The sequence below is a fragment of the Schistocerca americana genome, chromosome 6, assembly GCF_021461395.2.
Source record: "Schistocerca americana isolate TAMUIC-IGC-003095 chromosome 6, iqSchAmer2.1, whole genome shotgun sequence".
In the NCBI taxonomy this organism is placed as follows: domain Eukaryota; kingdom Metazoa; phylum Arthropoda; class Insecta; order Orthoptera; family Acrididae; genus Schistocerca; species Schistocerca americana.
In genome coordinates this window covers 580,681,360-580,702,380 of record NC_060124.1, presented here as the reverse complement: position 1 = coordinate 580,702,380, position 21,021 = coordinate 580,681,360, and the positions used below count along the sequence as shown (strand labels likewise).

Below are 21,021 nucleotides of genomic sequence, written 5' to 3'. Positions count from 1 at the left end.
TCTTTCTCAGAACCCAAAGAAATTCTGGTCATATGTAAAGGCTATTAGTAGCACCAAAGTTAGTTTCCAGTTCCTAACGAATAATACAGGAAATGAAATTGGGGGGGGGTTACAAAACAAAAGCAGAAATGCTTAACTCCATTTTCAAATGTTGGCTGAAATCGTTGAAACTGAACAAAGCTCCATGGTCCAAAGAAATCCTTATCAGATTCTACACTGAATTTGTGATTGAGTTAGCCCCTCTTCTAAATATAATGTAGCACACATCCCTCGAACAAAAAACCATGCCCAGTTCTTGGAAAACAGCGCAGGTTGCAACTGTCTACAAGAAGGGTAGTAAAGTGATCCACATAACTACCATTCAGTATTCTTGACAGCAATTTGTTATAGAATCTTAGGACATATTCTGAGCTTCGACATAATGAGGTATCTTTAACATAAATACCTCGACAATTCCAACAGGTACGGATTTCGAAAACATCGATCATGTGAAACCCAACTAGCAGCTTTCTCACACGACATACTGAAAGCTTTGGACCAAGGCAACTTAGTAGATGCAGTGTTTCTTAATTTCTGGAAAGCATTTGACTCAGTACTGTACCTACGCTTATTGTCAAAAGTACGATTATATGGGGTATTAACTGAAATATTTGACTGGATTGAGGACCTTTTGGTAGGCAGGACACAGCATGTAATCTTGGATGGAAAGTCATCGTCAGATGAAGTAACTGCAGGTGTGCCTCAGGGAAGTGTATTGGGACCCTTGCTGTTTTTGTTGTATATTAATGACCTTGCAAACTATATTAACAATAAAATCAGGCTTTTTGCAGATGATGCAGTTGTCTATAATGAAGTACTACCTGAAAGACATTGCATAAATATTCAGTCAGATCTTGATAAGATTTCAACGTGGTGCAGCGATTGGCAACTTGCTCTAAATGGTGCCGAAGGAACTGAAATAGCACTCTTTAAGACAGATGTAAACTATCCCAAGACGTCTATTAACAAGTTACAAGAACCAGCTTTAAATGATTACTCTAGGAATACACTACAACCTCTGCGAGTCACTCACATAGGTACCATGAGGAAAAAATTAGAATAGTTACAGCACGCACAGAGGTATTCAATCAATCATTCTTCCCACACTCCATATATGAATGGAAGAGGAAGAAACACTAATAACTGGTGCAAGATAACATACCTTCTGCCATGCACCATATGGTGGTTTGCAAAGTATAGATGTAGCTGTAAACCTGTCCAGCTGTGGGTACCGGGCGTGAGTCGTGCTTCGGTAGCTCAGTTGGTAGAGCACTTGCCCGCGAAAGGCAAAGGTCCCGAGTTCGAGTCTCGGTCGGGCACACAGTTTTAATCTGCCAGGAAGTTTCATATCAGCGCACACTCCGCTGCAGAGTGAAAATCTCATTCTGGAAACATCCCCCAGGCTGTGGCTAAGCCATGTCTCCGCTATATCCTTTCTTTCGGGAGTGCTAGTTCTGCAAGGTTCGCAGAAGAACTTCTGTAAGGTTTGGAAGGTAGGAGACGAGATACTGGCAGAAGTAAAGCTGTGGGTACCGGGCGTGAGTCGTGCTTCGGTAGCTCAGTTGGTAGAGCACTTGCCCGCGAAAGGCAAAGGTCCCGAGTTCGAGTCTCGGTCGGGCACACAGTTTTAATCTGCCAGGAAGTTTCATATCAGCGCACACTCCGCTGCAGAGTGAAAATCTCATTCTGGAAACATCCCCCAGGCTGTGGCTAAGCCATGTCTCCGCTATATCCTTTCTTTCGGGAGTGCTAGTTCTGCAAGGTTCGCAGAAGAACTTCTGTAAGGTTTGGAAGGTAGGAGACGAGATACTGGCAGAAGTAAAGCTGTGGGTACCGGGCGTGAGTCGTGCTTCGGTAGCTCAGTTGGTAGAGCACTTGCCCGCGAAAGGCAAAGGTCCCGAGTTCGAGTCTCGGTCGGGCACACAGTTTTAATCTGCCAGGAAGTTTCACATCAGCGCACACTCCGCTGCAGAGTGAAAATCTCATTCTGTCCAGCCACAGTCAGTGAATTATAATGACTTTTAGTCTGATTGAAACTACCTGATGGTTGACGCTTTACACACTGGAGCTGCCTTCTTCTGAACACAGTGTTGAACATCATGCTCAAACTATTCCCCATTGCCGAACTACCACACCAGGTGCTCACTTCACTTCCATTGTTTGGCTTGGGCGTATTATTCTATTACCATCGTTGTTCATGTATTTTTTTGTGTAGTTTTATCATGTCTGATGAAATGTGAAAGAAAAGGGGTAGACCCAGGATACACGTCAGAGAAGAAAGCTGAAAATGGTGGACCCCTCTTACTGGTTTCCAAAGTAGCCACGTGAACTGCAGGTGCAGTTAAGGTTAGTGAACAAATCGTACATCGTATTAATATGAAATGACTGTACTTTGTATTAATAAAGAGAAATACAAAACAGAAAGAACTGAAGCAGGACCCTCTTGTCTTCATACGCCAAGCAACAAATAAAGTATGTAGAAACGCGTAACAAACCTGGATGCTTTCACACACGAGATGGTTTGGTGTCACAGATAAAATTATCATACAACAGACTGGCCTATGTTAGATAAGCTTTGTACAACAAGCTTTTTGAAGGCTGAAGATCAACGTTGGGACTGGTTCTGATAATGGAAGGAAACATTCCACGTGGGAAAAATTATATATAAAAACAAAGATGAGGTGACTTACCGAACAAAAGCGCTGGCAGGTCGATAGATACACAAACAAACACAAACATACACACAAAATTCAAGCTTTCGCAACAAACTGTTGCCTCATCAGGAAAGAGGGAAGGAGAGGGGAAGACGAAAGGAAGTGGGTTTTAAGGGAGAGGGTAAGGAGTCATTCCAATCCCGGGAGCGGAAAGACTTACCTTAGGGGGAAAAAAGGACAGGTATACACTAGCACACAAGCACATATCCATCCACACATACAGACACAAGCAGACATTAATGATGGTGTGAGGATTTGTTTAATATTTTAAAGATATGACAGACTAGTATTGCCAATAAATACTGAACATGCGCAGACCTGTTAACAGCACTTGCGAAGTGATGCGCCATGTGTCTGTCGTATGTAGCAGAGTAGCAACCGAATGTAGCAACACTTGCCGCAAGTGATGGACATCAACTGTCAAGTAATTTTAATTGCACTATGGTAATATAAAGGCAATTTTTTTTTTGAGTTCTGCTTTTGCAATCATTGCATTTTAGCAACTCTAGTGCACTGACCCAGACTTTGCCGAGTTGGTGCCCTGTGTTAGGATTCATGAAGTTTTCCGCAACCTGTATCTCTAATGACACTCTCATAACAGTCTCTCTCTCTCTCTCTCTCTCTGGGTGGGGGAAAGTGAAGGTCAGAGGCAGAATCCCCCCCCCCCCTCCCCCAAATATCATGGTGTGATTAAGATCTACACAGTGTTTGGCAATAGCTGATTTAGTTGCTCTCTAAGCCAGGTGTGTGTGTTGCTCACAGCCTTAGTTGTTTGGCAATGTATGATATGCTAGGCACCGTATACTATCAGTTCCTCAGTTTTGGAAACCTAGACCACCTTTCAAATTTCCCTGTAGTCCTCATATTTTTGTAGGTGGACAGAACACACACTCGATATCCTGCTTCTGAAGAATCCTGTTATCTCGGTAGGTCAGCCACAGCCTTTGCTATATTTTGCTCTTCTTCTGTAACATGTGGCAGAGTGGCTGGCTGAAAGGAATTCAGAATATGACAGTTTATCTATTTTTGCAGAATATGGAGAGCAGATGCTCTATTTCTGATGTCAAATTATCTCAGTCTAACGTGGTGTGTGCACTGTGTACCCAATAGGTCATAACATTGCACCCATTCCACTCCACTACCAGTCTCATGCAGCACGTAATGAAGACATTAGAGTAATGTTGAATTGTGCATGGATGACACTGATACCTGACAAAACACCCAACCCCTCAAAATGTCTTATGTCGGAACAATTACAAAATATGAAATAAAGATGTGCTATAGACAAGCTGTAGTTCATTTTTCCATAAACTTTCCAGTAACAAATGACATAAAAGCAATAGGTAAAGCAGTCTTTGGTGTTAAATGTTTGTGGTGGAACTACAGGTGAAAATTCCAGAAACACACCAGCAAGCTTAGACAAAGCAAGATTCTGACTTCATCTTATTCAAAATAAAAAGTGATGTACCAATGAAGCATTCCATTGTTAATGAAGACAAACTGCTGTGGAGGCTGAAAAATACGTAATATGTCTAAAAAGCAGGACATTTCCAAAATGTTACATTGTGTAGGCAAATGGAACAAAGTATCCAACCCTTTCCATAACACAAACCACAAAGAAGGGGGCATAACGCACAAGCAGTTTGTAAGATACAGGACAGTGCGTTTAAAATAAGTTACGACTTTTGACAATTCAGTACAGAGCGAGTAGAGGGAAGCGTAGCCGCCAGCATGTACTGGGTGTGTCAGCAGACGACCACAGTACAATGCCAGTCCTATTCGGCATGGAACCTGACGGGGTAGCTTGACTGTGTGAACAACAACCTGGCCGATCTGCAATCTTTCTGAAATGATTTTAAAGGAACTATCCTGTAATAAACTAATTCTCGCACATCTTTTAGTTTAATTTGTCATCTTCCGGATAAAGCAGCTATCGATTCTTTAATGGTCATAGTTATTGTGATAGTTCGATAGTAGCAAAACAACAGCAAGAAATTCTTAGTTTGCAGTAAAAAATAGGTATTGCCATGAATTTCTGTTTGGTGCGTAAGTTACATGCTGCTGCGTATTACATGTGGATGATATATTGAATTATTCTTTAAACTTGTATGGATACCGCCGTCTGTTCCCAATTTCGAAAAGATTTAATGACAAACACATGGTTCAAAGGGGAGGGGGGGGGGGGGGGGGGGGGGGAAATACTCACACATTCCTCATACCTTATAAATAGTTTGAGATATCCAAACAAGACTTTGACAAACGACAGTGCGCAAACATGAGTGTCTTTTGCCATACGATTAATATGCGAAACTTCCGTATCTATCGTGATATTCAAATGACTACAGACTTTTTCACTGAAATAATGTAACTACTTAGGGCCATCGAAAGCTAGTGAAATGAGAATTGCTGCAGGATTTGTGACAATATAAGTGAAGAAGTTACAAGTTTATTCTTATGTCAAGAATGGGCCTTTTCAAAAGCTATTGACCTCACTAGCCCTCAGTTGTTAGTGTAATAACACTATTTCAGTATTCTGTGGCAATTTCAAATGCATTAGAATTAGAATGTTACTCAGACGAATATTTCAAAACTCTGCTGTGTTCTGACAACAGGACAAGAGAAGTTATGTATTCTTCAAAGCTCGTGACGTCTCCTCAACTGCCTTTTGCTATGGCTGAGAACTCAAGACCAGCCCCATTGTGTAACATTTGCAGTGGCTTCTTTTGTCAGTATTTCAGTCTCAGTGAGCATAAACTTCAGGATTACAGAAGCGCCCGATTCCACCCATCTGATTTGACCCATGAACTCACCAATATGGCGGAAACGACCATTCTCAACGTCACCAATATGACACCTATGACGTCATTACACAAACACAACAAACACAAAAATACATATAAAACCAACACACACATCTCCCTCAAAAACTATAATCAAACTAACGGGACCAGTGTGGGAAATTGGGGGATTTTGGATGGGGACAAACAAAATATAAACACATGCAGACACACACCACGATCCCAAAAAACACAAAATGATGACATAAAAGCACCACAAAATTCCCAAATACCACTACACGCACAATATCAACACGAATCGGTCACTTCCCTTCACCTACGTAGCTCAACCCCAACTGTCGATACCACAAAATAAAAACAAACTATTCCAAAAATTATAATCACACTGCAACTGTTGATACCACAGAACCAACACCTAAAACAATAAAAATTGGAATCTGACACTTCCCTTGACCTATGTAGGTCAACAGCAGCACATAATACCAAAACACAGCTATGACGACAAATTGGAATCGTTCAATTCCCACAACATATATAGCTCAAATACAACTGATGATACCAAAAAACATTGAAATCTAGTACTTCCCCTGTTGTTGTTGTTGTTGTCTTCAGTCCTGAGACTGGTTTGATGCAGCTCTCCATGCTACTCTATCCTGTGCAAGCTTTTTCATCTCCCAGTACCTACTGCAACCTACATCCTTCTGAATCTGCTTAGTGTACTCATCTCTTGGTCTCCCTCTACGATTTTTACCCTCCACGCTGCCCTCCAATACTAAATTGGTGATCCCTTGATGTCTCAGAACATGTCCTACCAACCGATCCCTTCTTCTGGTCAAGTTGTGCCACAAACTTCTGTTCTCCCCAATCCTATTCAATACTTCCTCATTAGCTATGTGATCTACCCATCTAATCTTCAGCATTCTTCTGTAGCACCACATTTCGAAAGCTTCTATTCTCTTCTCGTCCAAACTATTTATCGTCCATGTTTCACTTCCATACATTGCTACAGTCCATACGAATACTTTCAGAAATGACTTCCTGACACTTAAATCAATACTGGATGTTAACAAATTTCTCATCTTCAGAAATGCTTTCCTTGCCATTGCCAGCCTACATTTTATATCCTCTCTACTTCGACCATCAGCAGTTATTTTGCTCCCCAAATAGCAAAACTCCTTTACTACTTTAAGTGCCTCATTTCCTAATCTAATTCCCTCAGCATCACCAGACTTAATTAGACTACACTCCATTATTCTTGTTTTGCTTTTGTTGATGTTCATCTTACATCCTCCTTTCAAGGCACTGTCCATTCCATTCAACTGCTCTTCCAAGTCCTTTGCGTCTCTGACAGAATTACAATGTCATCAGCGAACCTCAAAGTTTTTGTTTCTTCTCCATGGATTTTAATACCTACTCTGAACATTTCTTTCGTTTCCTTTACTGCTTGCTCAATATACAGATTGAATAGCATCGGGGAGAGGCTACAACCCTGTCTCACTCCCTTCCCAACCACTGCTTCCCTTTCATGTCCCTCAACTCTTATAACTGCCATCTGGTTTCTGTACAAATTGTAAATAGCCTTTCGCCCCCTGTATTTTACCCCTGCCACCTTTAGAATTTGAAAGAGAGTATTCCAGTCAACATTGTCAAAAGCTTTCTCTAAGTCTACAAATGCTAGAAACATAGGTTTGCCTTTCCTTAATCTTTCTTCTAAGATAAGTCGTAAGGTCAGTATTGCCTCACGTGTTCCAGTGTTTCTACGGAATCTAAACTGATCTTCCCCGAGGTTGGCTTCTACTAGTTTTTCCATTCGTCTGTAAAGAATTCACGTTAGTATTTTGCAGCTGTGACTTATTAAACTGATAGTTCGGTAATTTTCACATCTGTCAACACCTGCTTTCTTTGGGATTGGAATTACTATATTCTTCTTGAAGTCTGAGGGTATTTCGCCTGTCTCATACATCTTGCTCACCAGATGGTAGAGTTTTGTCAGGACTGGCTCTCCCAAGGCCGTCAGTAGTTCCAATGGAATGTTGTCTACTCCGGGGGCCTTGTTTCGACTCAGGTCTTTCAGTGCTCTGTCAAACTCTTCACTAAGACACACAAATCAACCACAAGTGCCGATACCAAAACATCAACCACCAACATATGCAGTAAATAACACTGAGCCAACAACACGCAAAATCCCCACCGGAAAAAAAAAAGACCACTTGCAACAAAAAATGTTCTGGTGCTGCACACTAGGCCAGCCACCACTTAAAAAAAAAAAAAAAAATCACACACGGGGAACAACAACAACAACCACCCTCGCATATTCTGCTTGCATACGCTGCATTTCACCATCTCCGCCACAAGCCCAAAAAGTTTCGGGAAACTTAATAACGGACAACATGTCGTCCCCCATTTCAGCAAGCAGACGCGCACTATTAAACGTAGAAGTCATATCCATACCTAACGAAAGAAGCCACAAATTGAATTAAATGACTTAATACGCAACAAGCAGCAACCGATAATATCAAACACCACCACAATGACAGATACAATAGAAACTTAATTCTTAACTCACTGAAACTAATTTCTTCTCTTCTATAACAGTAACAACCGATAAATGCACACTTCAAGCACCGACACCCAAATCAACCCAATACACACACACACACACACACACACACACACACACACACACACGCCGCCCACCACCACCACCACCACCACCACCACCACCAACCACAACAAGACGACATCTACAAAAACAACACACTCACAAACTAAACTCCATGTCATCAAGACGTCACACAACACAACACCCTTACGTCCCGGGTCAAAACCAAGAGGTGGGATCGGACGCCTCCATTGACCCTAAACTTCTTGTTGCTTTTTGCCACATTACTTTTCCCCTCAGCCTATACACTCTGTCGGGTTTAAATAAGCATGATACGGAGGATGCCTGATTAAACTACGCACGTCATGTTTAGCCAATTTGCCAACCTGGTGGCGTGAAACTTTGGCTTATACGGCACTAGAAGTTCCATTAACTTCACTTTATACACATTAGGTTCAACTTTATCTCAGGCAACATTTCTTTGTACACAATGCAAAACATATTTCCTCCACTGTATTGTTGGAGATTTATGCATCACAACTGTGTAGTATGGTGTTCTGTCCATTACAACTGTCAAATTCTGAGGACCGTTTTGCAGCACAACGTTCTCTTCCCAGCTGAAGAACGGCGACCCTGGACAATACTTTTATCACAAATCTCTTATTCAGATGTATTGCACTGTTGCTATTAATGCAACGCAAACACAAAACACTTCTTCACAATACATGATGACTACAGAACATTTCAATGCCATAAAATATGACAGTACAACAAGAGCTAACGACTGCTGACACATCTACTGCACGACGCCACATGGTATTGTTTACTCATGGTTTGGCAATAGGGGTGCTTTACCAGCTGGGCCGCTGGTGGCATGACAGGGAAAGCAGGCTTGTCATTGGTGTTACCTGGGCAACGGCGTCACATCCGTCTCTGGTTAGCCGAACGTCAAAAGTTGCCACTAAATTTAAACGCACTATAGGATAGATTTCAAAACAAAACAGTAAGTGACTGATCATGCAAACAAACTGAGGGAACTAAATGTAAACATCCATTACATGACCACCTGATGAAATTCATCAAAATTCACCAAAATAAGTATAAAATGCAGCTGGACAATCTGAGCACAATCGTAGCTGCAATTTAGATACACACTAAAAATTATTGAACAGGTGAAACAATAAATGAGATAGCACAGAAGAAAAAGCAGGAGGAGGTCAAAAGTTGGTATAAGAGACTCACCTCACTAACACATCAGAACGACGGAACAAAATAGGATATGCATGTACGCACAAAAATTCTGAAGCACAATTTTAGTGGAAAAACCACACAAGGGCGAATAGGATTTGCGCTCTGAGGGTACCACACAAATTTAATTATGCATATGCATAGTTCATCAATAGGTTTCAATAAGTGCATTTGCGGGTATCAAAATATGTGACATAAATAGCACTATCTTTAGTCTGCATAGACTTAGGAGGTTAAGTTTTCTACATCGCCAAAGGACCCTGGAGTTTAGTATGTATTTTGCAAATTTTAACTTGATACCACTAGCTGCTCCTGAGAAAAAGCGGGGTCTTAACAGACAAAGTTATCCTAGAAGCATTCTATTTTTATCGATTGAGGTAGGGAACCCTGAAAAGGAACATTATATTGCCTAAACGATTTCTTATGTTGACAATAAGACTGTACGATAACCCTCTGTAAAAACTATTGTATCTCATACTTCATAAATTACGAGACATAAATGCAGTGTCCATACTGCTTACAAACATACAAGAGTATATACATCATGGCTTCTAGAACTATCAACTGCTTTCTCAAGAAGAGAGAATATTTACTACGCCTGTTTACAGCAAACAGTAACTCTCAATTTCATATAGCCTATGCATTCCCAAATATACTTTTCCGTTTAAAAGCTTCTGTAATTTTAATCAAATGTGGTTGTGAAATTACAACCGCAATAAAAATTAAACCTGTACCCATGACATTACATTGTATTATCAATGATCACACGTGCTGCCACATTTGCGTATTATTTTGACAACTCTACATGCGGTCTACATGTTATGAACACTGTTGCAATACAGGTTTGGTTAAAACAATAATTTTAACTCTAAAAATATCTTGACTACAGCAGCAGGCACTATTATATATAGTCTATTTGGTTATATAAAAGTGAGGTACAATTGGATGTAAATGGAAACTGTGCACACAACACATAGTTAACACCTCAGGGCACCTGTCAAAGTGTCCTTACCACATTTGTTATGTTCACTTGGCATATGGACAATCCCTTCAAATGTTTATCTGCAGTTGTACTACAATCACATACTAGAGGTGCAAGAAGAATGTCATAAGCAATGTATTGCACCTATGTGATCTGTGCACAAAGAATGCTGGAAATGTATTTGTGTGTTTTAACATTTTGTTTATCATATTTTTTATTAGAATTAAACATCCTGATGCGGGCAATAGTTTGAAAGTTAATGCAAATGTTCAAAAGTAGTCACTATTAAAAATTATATTCAACCTTACTAGAAAACTAAATAAATAAAAAATAAATTGCTTCACTGGTACTTTAGGCCAACACATTTTGTGCCTTTCACATTCTAATTAATAATGATCATATAAGGATTCCCCAATCTTTGCTCAAAAAAAGGAAAATAAATTCTAAGATCCTGGTCCATAATTTCCTAGCACATTAATAATTTTTCACATAGCAAACTGATTCTGTAGCAGGTATCTTATGAAATAACTGAATCAGTGGCAAATAGCTGACACAGCAGTGAAGAGTGTCAGTAGCCATGGAATGTTACACTGATCCGTGAAATACTTCCAAGTAAAAAGAAAGGTTCAAATTACAGCTGGCTCACCAAGGAACGTAATATTATTTTGGGATGTTTAGAGTACAAATAATGTGCTATTGACTAGGGGCTCTAGAACAAGTAGCGTACCTGTGGCTCTATGTTGGAAATGCTATAAATACTTTACACTTCACATTTTGGACTATGTCAACAAAACTATTAAATCAACATTACTTGTGTGATATTAAAACTCACCAGCAAGCAGTGTACATGTTCTGGGCCGCCGACAAGGGGGGTGAAATTTCCAAGCTGTTCTGCCAATGCCAGGAGTACTTCATCTTCATCATAAATTGTTTCCGTCAGGAAAGGTATCAGTTCACTTCGTGTTCTTTCAACACCTAACGCAAGTGCAATGGTTGACAGCTTCTTGATGGAATTTAATCGCAGCTGAAATATAATCATTTTTAATCAACGGTTTGTCACATGCAATTGCAGATGAGGTTACGTTGACTTCAATACCCACAAGACTAAAGGGCTAACAGTCAGTATACAAATTCCTCATTCATAACATTTTCTCACCTGAACATCTTCGTTCTTCAATTCGTCAATCAGAACTGCTATTGGGTAAAGCGAATCATCGCCCGCTGAATCACTTGAAGCCATTTTGTAAACTATGTTTAATAGCACTTCACTAAACTGCACGTATAAATAAATGTGCTACGACTGCGACTTATGTTTAATGGTTGTGCATTGTATTGTAAAATAATCAGTCAATAAGCTGTATATCATACAAAACTTCACGTGTAAAGCAATTTACAACACTCTCAATAACACATTATTTTAACGCCCAAAGGGATCGAATCCGCACCGACCAAAGATATCACAGCACCAACTCAGACAATAAGTGGGTTCACTGTTCGATACTTGAAACGATTTAACAGGAAATGTTTCATCTGAATAACCGAAGTCACACAGTTCAGCAATTATTTAACTGACGAACGAGAAATAAAGTTATAACCACAACGTTTGCACGACATAAAGATAGAAATCAATAACCTACTGTACTCGTGCTGCATCTCTGCCGGCAAAGAAGAGGCTGCGATAGATTTGGTTCTGGAAGTGCTGTCAAAAAGATAAAAAGAATTAAAGAAAGAAAGGAATCAATGGGATGGGACCAGCTGAAGATTATGAATTGCTGATAAAACGTCGTTCATTCTGTCGCGTCATATACAGACAAAATATCATTTTGCGTTGGTCACTATCGAAGCAGATAAGAACGACATAATATTAAGACTGAGTGGAACTAATCCTAAAGCAAAGTGTGAGCACCGGCTGCAGTGGTACAGTCATAACAATGGCAACAGAAAATTCATTTCCCAGCGACCCAAATCTCCTCCTAGAATTTTGTGCATCCTTATTTGATCTCAATGGCTTCGAAATACAGAAGAAAGTTAACAGATATGTAAGTCATGACAGAGTCCATAAACTTCGTCGAATAACGAATGACTAACAACTAGCAATGCTAACAATGATTGTTACTGTATCTTCAGCTACAAGACCGTACGGGAGCTGAATTAGTGTTTCTGGTGCCTCTCCTGCCTGAGAATGAAGAGGCTTTAGTTCAGGTCCTGGGTGATAACCAGCTGGATCATGAACTGCGATTTCCAGTGAGTCTTTTGTAATTCTCGATGATGTAGAAAAGCGCTAATTGAACGCTAGATGTAACTCAGTGATATACGATCTTGGCGTCAACAACTTGAGCGTTTTTCTGTTTTTCACACATTAAAAATTGATTACTATCGAATTGTTAAATTTGTTACATTAGTTAAACTTTTGCAGATTTGTCGCATCACTAGTTTTACGGTTGTTTTCTGGATTCGGATTTTATTATTTTGTTAAATACACTTGCAGGTACGGAATAACATTCTTCATGTAGCAGTAAAAAGGAGGTGTTCGATTACAGCCTCTTCCTCAGAGCTTGATCCAGAACTTCACAACATGCTAAAGAATCTAGTAACACCAGACCCAACATCGTTTCTGATTGTACCAATTTTCCATGCAAAAGCAGAAACTGTCAGACTTCTGGCATGCATTGTTAATTATGGTGGAACAGAAGAAGCACAAGTAAAATGTACTGTACTAGTCAGTGAATGTTTCCGGTGAGTTACCAGCAACAGATTGACATTCATTAGTAAACCATGTCAGTGAATTACACTACATTGCTCATACATATTGTAGATAGTGAATTTAGTCAGTAATAGCAGTAGGAAAAAATACTTCATTTTATTATCTGTCAAGTTACACATTTCCTGTTCTTTGTGTATCTGCCTATGCTGTTGTGTTTTGTATGTCACTTATCCTTCACTTGGCTGTATTTATATTCAGAATTTTACCTACTAACTTTTAATTTCTCTGATACTGCAGCACAGTCATATTAATTAGCCTATTATGATCAAAGCTGTATTACAGCAATGCAGGAAATAAGAACTACACCTTGAAATAGTATTTATTTTCAAGTAATAAGTAGAGATACAAATTGTTCATTAAATTTGGTTCAAGTAACCTAGGTTGACACAATTTTGATGGTTACTTCAATGCAACTTTCTATAATCATATGTAAGTTATACAACAAACCTGTTAGAAAAATGGATGAATGTATCTATCTCAATAGTTGCATACTAGTGAAAGAAAATGTTGTATTTAGTGTATGTTACCATGCGATTTCTAGTCATGTCAGGTAAAAAAATCTACAAAAAATGTTTGTGGACAGTCTTGTCCAATAATTTGAAGAAGCTATTAAGTTATGGTAATAGAAATAAATTAGACAGGTACAATAAATATGGGAAAAGTCAGTTGAGGAGTGATATGGTGTGTAGGGCTACAGGTTTCCATGATGATACTATGGGTAAATATTTTCTATTGAAATAACTTGAAAAAACTTTTAGAAGTATAATTATTGCAATAGGCGATAACCTAATTTCTTCAAGTTATTTATATACACACTGACACAAGGAGGAGTTATCAATTTTCATAAAAAATTGAATTTTAGAGCGTCATCATCTTCACAGTACAGTTTTCAGCCATTGGCTGGAGCTGCTTGAAACACAATCCTTTTTGTATTCTCTTGTCTCCCCACCACCTTTCTGTCACAAATCTGGCTCAGTTTTCTCTTCTCTTTTGGATATTATTTTACTTTTCTGAGGGCTTCATTGTTTCACATCTTTCCTCTAACACTTCTCACTCAGCTATGAGTTTACCTTGCCCATTCACTTATCTCTTGGTCATTTCTTCCATTTTCCTGTATTATACACCCCAGACTTTTGAAACTTTCCCGTTTTCAGCTGCTCGCCAGCAAGTGTCATGTTTACTACAAAGTAGTTCTGACCAAAAGATCATTCTTCTTTGCATTATATTTAACATCATATTCTTGCATGACTTATCCCCAAACATCTAACTGCTCTTGTGCTGCCTCCTCATTGTGTCCCCATAACATCAAATCATCAACAAACAACATCGCTGTTATCCTGTCGCCAATTTCCTTGTCACTTCTATTGTTATATCATCCTCCACAATTTTGAAAAGCGAGGGAGAAAGTGCACAGCCTTGTTTCATATCATTTCTGTGCATTAGCCGTCCTATTGGCTCTCTTCCCACTTTTTGCACCTACATTTGCCATGTACAGTTCTTATGTACTTGATACAGTTTGATTCTCTACTCCTTTCCAAATACAGTGTTCTATGTCTAATGTGAATACAGAACGCAGATGTCTGACAAACTCGTAGTAATGCTTCTGTAGCAGTTCTACTGTGAACTTCCCTGGCCTCAAGCCACACTGTTCTTCCCTCAGCTACTTTTCAACTGTTCTCTAGATTTGTCTCTCTAGAATTCTCTTGTGGACTTTTTGCACAGTGTCATATATGGAAAAAGCCCTTATATTTTTGTATATATCCTTTCATCATCCATTCTTGAAGACAGATAAAATTACTCTCTTCTATCTGTCTTCTGGAAATGTCATTTTCTTCCACACAGCTCTAAAAATTGTCTACATTAACTGTGTATACACATCCTCTGCTGCTCCAAACCTGTTGCCTTTGCTCCTTTCATGTTGTACATCTACATAGATACTCCACAATCGACCTTACAGCCCATAGCAGAGGGTACCCCATACCACTACTAGTCATTCCTTCCCTGTTCCTCTCAAAAATATAATGAGGGAAAAATGACTGTCTATGCGTCTCCTCTGCATGAGCCCTGATTTCTCATATCTTATATTCATGATGTCTGAACCCACCAGTAACAAATTTAGCACCCCACCTCTGAATTGCTTCGGGTCTTCCTTCAATCGAATGTGGTACAGACCCCAAACACTCAAGCTGTACTGTACATCTACATCTGTACTCTGCAAACCACTGTGAGGTGCATAGCAGAGGCTACATACCATTGTACCAGTTATCAGGTAAGTCCCATAGTACTCAGAGCCTCATCCAGTTATTAGGGATCCTTCCTGTTCCATTCCCATATGCATTGCGGGAAGAATGATTGACTTAATTCATTTGTGTGTGCAGTAAATATTCTAATCTTATCCTAATGGTCTCTCTGTGAGCGATATGTACGGGTTGTAGTGTATTCATAGAGTAATCATTTAAAGACAGTTCTTGAAACTGTGTATATAGACTTTCTCAGTTATAGTTTACATCTGTCTTCAAGAGTCTTCCAGTTCAGTTCCTTCAGTATCTTTGTGACACTCTCCTATGGATTAAAAAAAACCTATGATCATTCGTGCTGCACTTCTCTGTATAAGTCCAAATCATCATCTGTTAGTCCTATCTGGTATGAGTCCAACACCCTTAAACCATATTCTAGGATGGGTCATATGAGTGATTTGTAAGCAATCTCCTTTGTAGACTGATTGCACTTCCCCAGTATTGTACCAATAAACCGAAGAATAGGTCGCACCAGTGTCTTATATGCAGTCTCCTTTACAGACAAACCACACTTCCCTAGAAGTCTCCCAATAAATCTAAGTAGACTGTTCACCTTTCCTAATACAATTCTCATGTGCTCCTTCCATTTCATATCACTTTGCAGTTTTATGCCCAGTTATTTAAATGACATGACTGTGTCAAGCAGGACACTCCTAGTGCTGTATCCGAACATAACTGGTTTGTTTTTTCTACTTATCTGCATTAACTTGCGTTTTTCTACATTTAAAGCTAGCAGCCATTCATCACACCATCTAGAAATTTAGTCTTAAGTCATCTTGTATTCTCCTGCAGTCACTCAACGATGACACCTTATCTATCATACACCATAGCACCATCAGCGAACGATCACAGATTGCTGGTCACCCTGTTCGCCAAATCATTTATGTCCATAGAGAATAACAGTGGTCCTGTCACACTTCCCTGGGGCACTCCTAATGATGTTCTTGTCTCTGGTGAACATTCATTGTCAAGGATAACATACTGGGTTCTATTAATTAACAAGTCTGAAGGCCACTCACTTATCTGGAACCTATTTGATATGCTTGTTCATTCTTTAACAGCCTGCAGTGGGGCACTGTGTCAAACACTTTCCAGAAATGTAGAAATATGGAATCTGCTTGCTATCCTTCATCCATAGTTTGCAGAATATCATGCGAGAAAAGGGCAAGCTGAGTTTCACATGAGCGGTGCTTTCTGAAACCATGCTGATTCATGGACCTAAGCTTTTTGGTCTCAAGAAAATTTGTTGTATTTAGACTGAGAATACGTTCAAGGATTCTGAAACAAACCGATGTTAGGGATATTGATCTGTAATTTTTCAAGTCCATCCTTTTGCCCTTCTTATACACAGAGTCACCTGGGCTTTTTTCCAGTTGTTATTAACAGTATCTTCCGTCGGTTCTTGGTAGAACAACATTATAATAATAAATGAAAAGCACCAGTTTGCTTTTGTTCTACAATATTACTTTTATTGCTAACCGGTTTTCGGCTTACAAGGCCATCTTCAGACATAAGATGGCCTTGTAAGCCGAAAACCGGTTAGCAATAAAAGTAATATTGTAGAACAAATGCAAACTGGTGCTTTTCATTTATTATTTTTTCCAGTTGCTCAGGACTTTGCACTGGGCGAGAGATTCATGATAAACACCGACTAAATAAGGGACCAGTACTGTAGAGAACTCTTAGAAAAACTGAATTGGGGTGCTATCTGGACCCAATGAATTATTTGTTTTCAACTACCTTAGTAGTTTCTTTAGTGGATCCTTCACTTTTGTACATATCAGGTCTCTTTCCATTTCCAGTTCAAGCTTTCTCTTATCTATGTCCCTATCTTACTCTTCTACACCCTCTGGACTCAGAAGATCATCAAAATATAACTTCTGTGGCTCTTACAGGTCCTCCTCTACTTCATTCCCATCTGTACATTGTCCGCCCCCGGTAGCTGAGTGGTCAGCGCGACAGACTGTCAATCCAAAGGGCCCGGGTTCGATTCCCGGCTGGGTCGGAGATTTTCTCCGCTCAGGGACTGGGTGTTGTGTTGTCCTAATCATCATCATTTCATCCCCATCGACGCTCAAGTCGCCGAAGTGGCGTCAAATCGAAAGACTTGCACCAGGCGAACGGTCTACCCGATGGGAGGCCCTCGTCACACGACATTTCATTTCATCTGTACATTTTTACATTCCCTGCCATTTGTCTTCTCTTATTTTGGATCATTCCATACACTGTTTCCTTATTTCCTTTACTCTAATGATCCAATATAATTGGCCATTTTACATAGTGTGTGTATAGAATCCACCCTCTTTACACATTATATGTCAAGCAAGTTCTTAAAATTTTTGCCAAAGGGAGTCGGCTGGTGAGCTTGCTAGGAATATTGGAGGAAGAGATGGCAGGTACACGGGCTGGGTATGAGATGATGTACGCTTGTCAGAGCATCCGAGGAGTGGCACATGCTGAAGGTCATGAGGGGATGTGAATTGAGAATGGGTGAGAGCACAGAGAGAGGGGAAACAGTTGGGTGGAGGGTGTGGGGACATGGATTACTGGAGATTGAGGCCAGGATGATTGTGGGAGCGAGGATGTGTTGCAAGTACAGCTTCTACCTGCTCAGATCAGATAGGCTGGTTGTGGAGGAAAGGGTCCAGATGGCCCAGGTTGTGAAGCAGTCATTGAACTTAACCACATTGTGCCCAGTTGCTTGTTGTGCCACAGGGTGGTAAACTTTTTTACGGCAACAGTTTGATGGTGGCCATTCATCGTGGTGGTCAGCTGGTTGGTTGTCATACCATCATAAAAAGCTGTGCAGTATTGACAGCAGATTTGGTATGTGACGTGTGCTTTCACAGGTGGCCTGGCCTCTGATAGGTTATGATAAGCATGTGACAGGGGCTGGAGTAGGAAATGCTGAGAGGGCGGATTGGGCAGGTTTAGCTGTCTGGCACCTTGGTCAGGAATATCGTCCCTGTGGCAAGGGATTTGAGAGTGGTAGTGATGTGGGATTGTTGGTTAGGTTGGATGGGCGACAAAATGGCAACTGCCAAACTGTTGCCAAGAAAAAAGTTGACTGCCCAGTGGCACAGCAAGTAGCTGAGCACATCATGCTGAATTTTAGTGACTGCTTCACAAGGTGAGCCACCAGCTTCTCTCAACTATGTCGACGGGAGTTATCCTTGGAACAAATCCTCCACTACATCTACATCCATACTCCGCAAGCCACCTGACAGTGTGTGGCGGAGGGTACCTTGAGTACCTCTATCGGTTCTCCCTTCTATTCCAGTCTCGTATTGTTCGTGGAAAGAAGGATTGTCGGTATGCCTCTGTGTGGGCTCTAATCTCTCTCTGATTTTATCCTCATGGTCTCTTCGTGAGATATACGATGGAGGGAGCAATATACTGCTTGACTCCTCGGTGAAGGTATGTTCTCGAAACTTCAACAAAAGCCCATACCGAGCTACTGAGCGTCTCTCCTGCAGAGTCTTCCATTGGAGTTTATCTATCATCTCTGTAACACTTTCGCGATTACTAAATTATCCTGTAATGAAGTGCACTGCTCTCCATTGGATCTTCTTTATCTTTTCTATCAATCCTATCTGGTACGGATCCCACAATGCTGAGCAGTATTCAAGCAGTGGGCGAACAAGCATACTGTATCCTACTTCCTTTGCTTTCGGATTGCATTTCCTTAGGATTCTTCCAATGAATCTCAGTCTGGCATCTGCTTTACCGACGATCATTCCATTTTAAATCACTCCTAATGCGTACTCCCAGATAATTTATGGAATTAACTGCTTCCAGTTGCTGACCTACTATATTGTAGCTAAATGCTAAGGGATCTTTCTTTCTATGTATTCCAGCACATTTAACTTGTCTACATTGACATTCAATTGCCATTCCCTGCACCATGTGTCAATTCACTGCAGATCCTCTTGCATTTCAGTACAATTTTCCATTGTTACAACCTCTCAATATACCACAGTATCATCCACAAAAAGCCTCAGTGAAATTCCGATGTCATCCACAAGGTCATTTATGTATATTGTGAATAGCAATGGTCCTATGACACTCCCCTGCGGCACACCTGAAATCAGTCCTACTTTGGAAGGCTTCTCTCCATTGAGAATGACATGCTGCGTTCTGTTATCTAGGAACTCTTCAATCCAATCACACAATTGGTCTGATAGTCCATATGCTCTTACTTTGTTCATTAATCGACTGTGGGGAACTGTATCGAACACCTTGCGGAAGTCAAGAAACACGGCATCTACCTGGGAACCCGTGTCTATGGCCCTCTGAGTCCCGTGGACGAATAGCGTGAGCTGGGTTTCACACGATTGTCTTTTTCCAAACCCATGCTGATTCGTACAGAGTGGATTTCTAGTCTCCAGAAAAGTCATTATTCTCAAACATAATACGTGTTCCAAATTCTACAACTAATCGACATTAGAGATATAGGTCTATAGTTCTGCACATCTGTTCGACATCCCTTCTTGAAATCGTGGATGACCTGTGCCATTTTCCAATCCTTTGGAATGCTACGCTCTTCTAGAGACCTACGGTACACGGCTGCAAGAAGGGGGGCAAGTTCCTTCGCATACTCTGTGTAAAATCGCCTTTCCTCTTTTGAGCGATTTTAGTTATTTCTCTATCCCTCCATTGTCTATTTCGATATCTACCATTTTGTCATCTGTGCGACAATCTAGAGAAGGAACTACAGTGCAGTCTTCCTCTGTGAAACAGCTTTGGCAAAAGACATTTAGTATTTCGGCCTTCAGTCTGTCATCCTCTGTTTCAGTACCATTTTGGTCACAGAGTGTCTGGACATTTTGTTTTGATCCACCTACCGCTTTGACATAAGACCAGAATTTCCTAGGATTTTCTGCCAAGTCAGTACACAGAACTTTATTTTCGAATTCATTGAACGCCTCTCGCATAGCCCTCCTCACACTACATTTCGTTCACGTAATTTTTGTTTGTCTGCAAGGCTTTGACTATGTTTATGTTTGCTGTGAAGTTCCCTTTGCTTCCGCAGCAGTTTTCTAACTCGGTTGTTGTACCACGGTGGCTCTTTTCCATCTCTTACGATCTTGCTTGGCACATACTCATCTAACGCATATTGTACGATGGTTTTGAACTTTGTCCACTGATCCTCAACACTATCTGTACTTGAGACAAAACTTTTGTGTTGAGCCGTCAGGTACTCCGAAATCTGCTTTTTGTCACTTTTGCTAAACAGAAAAATCTTCCTACCTGTTTTAATATTTCTATTTGCGGCTGAAATCATCGCTGCAGTAACCACTTTATGATCGCTGATTCCCTGTTCTGCATTAACTTCTGTAATCATCTTGGTCTCATAGCCTCAGTCTGTGATGTTCCACTGTCCCCACGCCCTCCACCCGACAGTTTCCCTTTTCTCTGTGCTGTTACTGCCTCCCAGTTCACATCACCACATTACAGCTGAGTCCACCTGCCAAAATGCAGTACTAGCAGTGTTCATCCAGCCAGCATCATATAGAGGCACAGGCGCGTGCACGCGTTAGTTAGTTTGTGTGTGTGTGTGTGTGTGTGTGTAATTTT

At 40.5% G+C, this 21,021-nt stretch overlaps 2 protein-coding genes across 2 annotated transcripts in view; one reads left to right on the top strand and one right to left on the bottom strand.

Moving 5' to 3' along the window:
- LOC124619593 (serine/threonine-protein phosphatase 2A 65 kDa regulatory subunit A alpha isoform) overlaps window positions 1-11,856 on the bottom strand; it is a 112,005-nt gene extending 100,149 nt beyond the window's left edge. Inside the window, exons 1-2 of the mRNA XM_047146094.1 lie at window positions 11,540-11,856; window positions 11,216-11,407 (exon numbers count right to left, since the gene is read on the bottom strand). Of these exons, the coding sequence (XP_047002050.1) occupies window positions 11,216-11,407; window positions 11,540-11,623 (276 nt within the window). The 5' untranslated portion in view covers window positions 11,624-11,856. The remainder of the gene's footprint in view (window positions 1-11,215; window positions 11,408-11,539) is intronic.
- A 164-nt stretch (window positions 11,857-12,020) lies between these two features.
- Window positions 12,021-21,021, top strand: part of LOC124619592 (cGMP-dependent 3',5'-cyclic phosphodiesterase-like) — a 269,537-nt gene continuing 260,536 nt past the window's right edge. Inside the window, exons 1-3 of the mRNA XM_047146093.1 lie at window positions 12,021-12,422; window positions 12,511-12,627; window positions 12,872-13,119. Of these exons, the coding sequence (XP_047002049.1) occupies window positions 12,315-12,422; window positions 12,511-12,627; window positions 12,872-13,119 (473 nt within the window). The 5' untranslated portion in view covers window positions 12,021-12,314. The remainder of the gene's footprint in view (window positions 12,423-12,510; window positions 12,628-12,871; window positions 13,120-21,021) is intronic.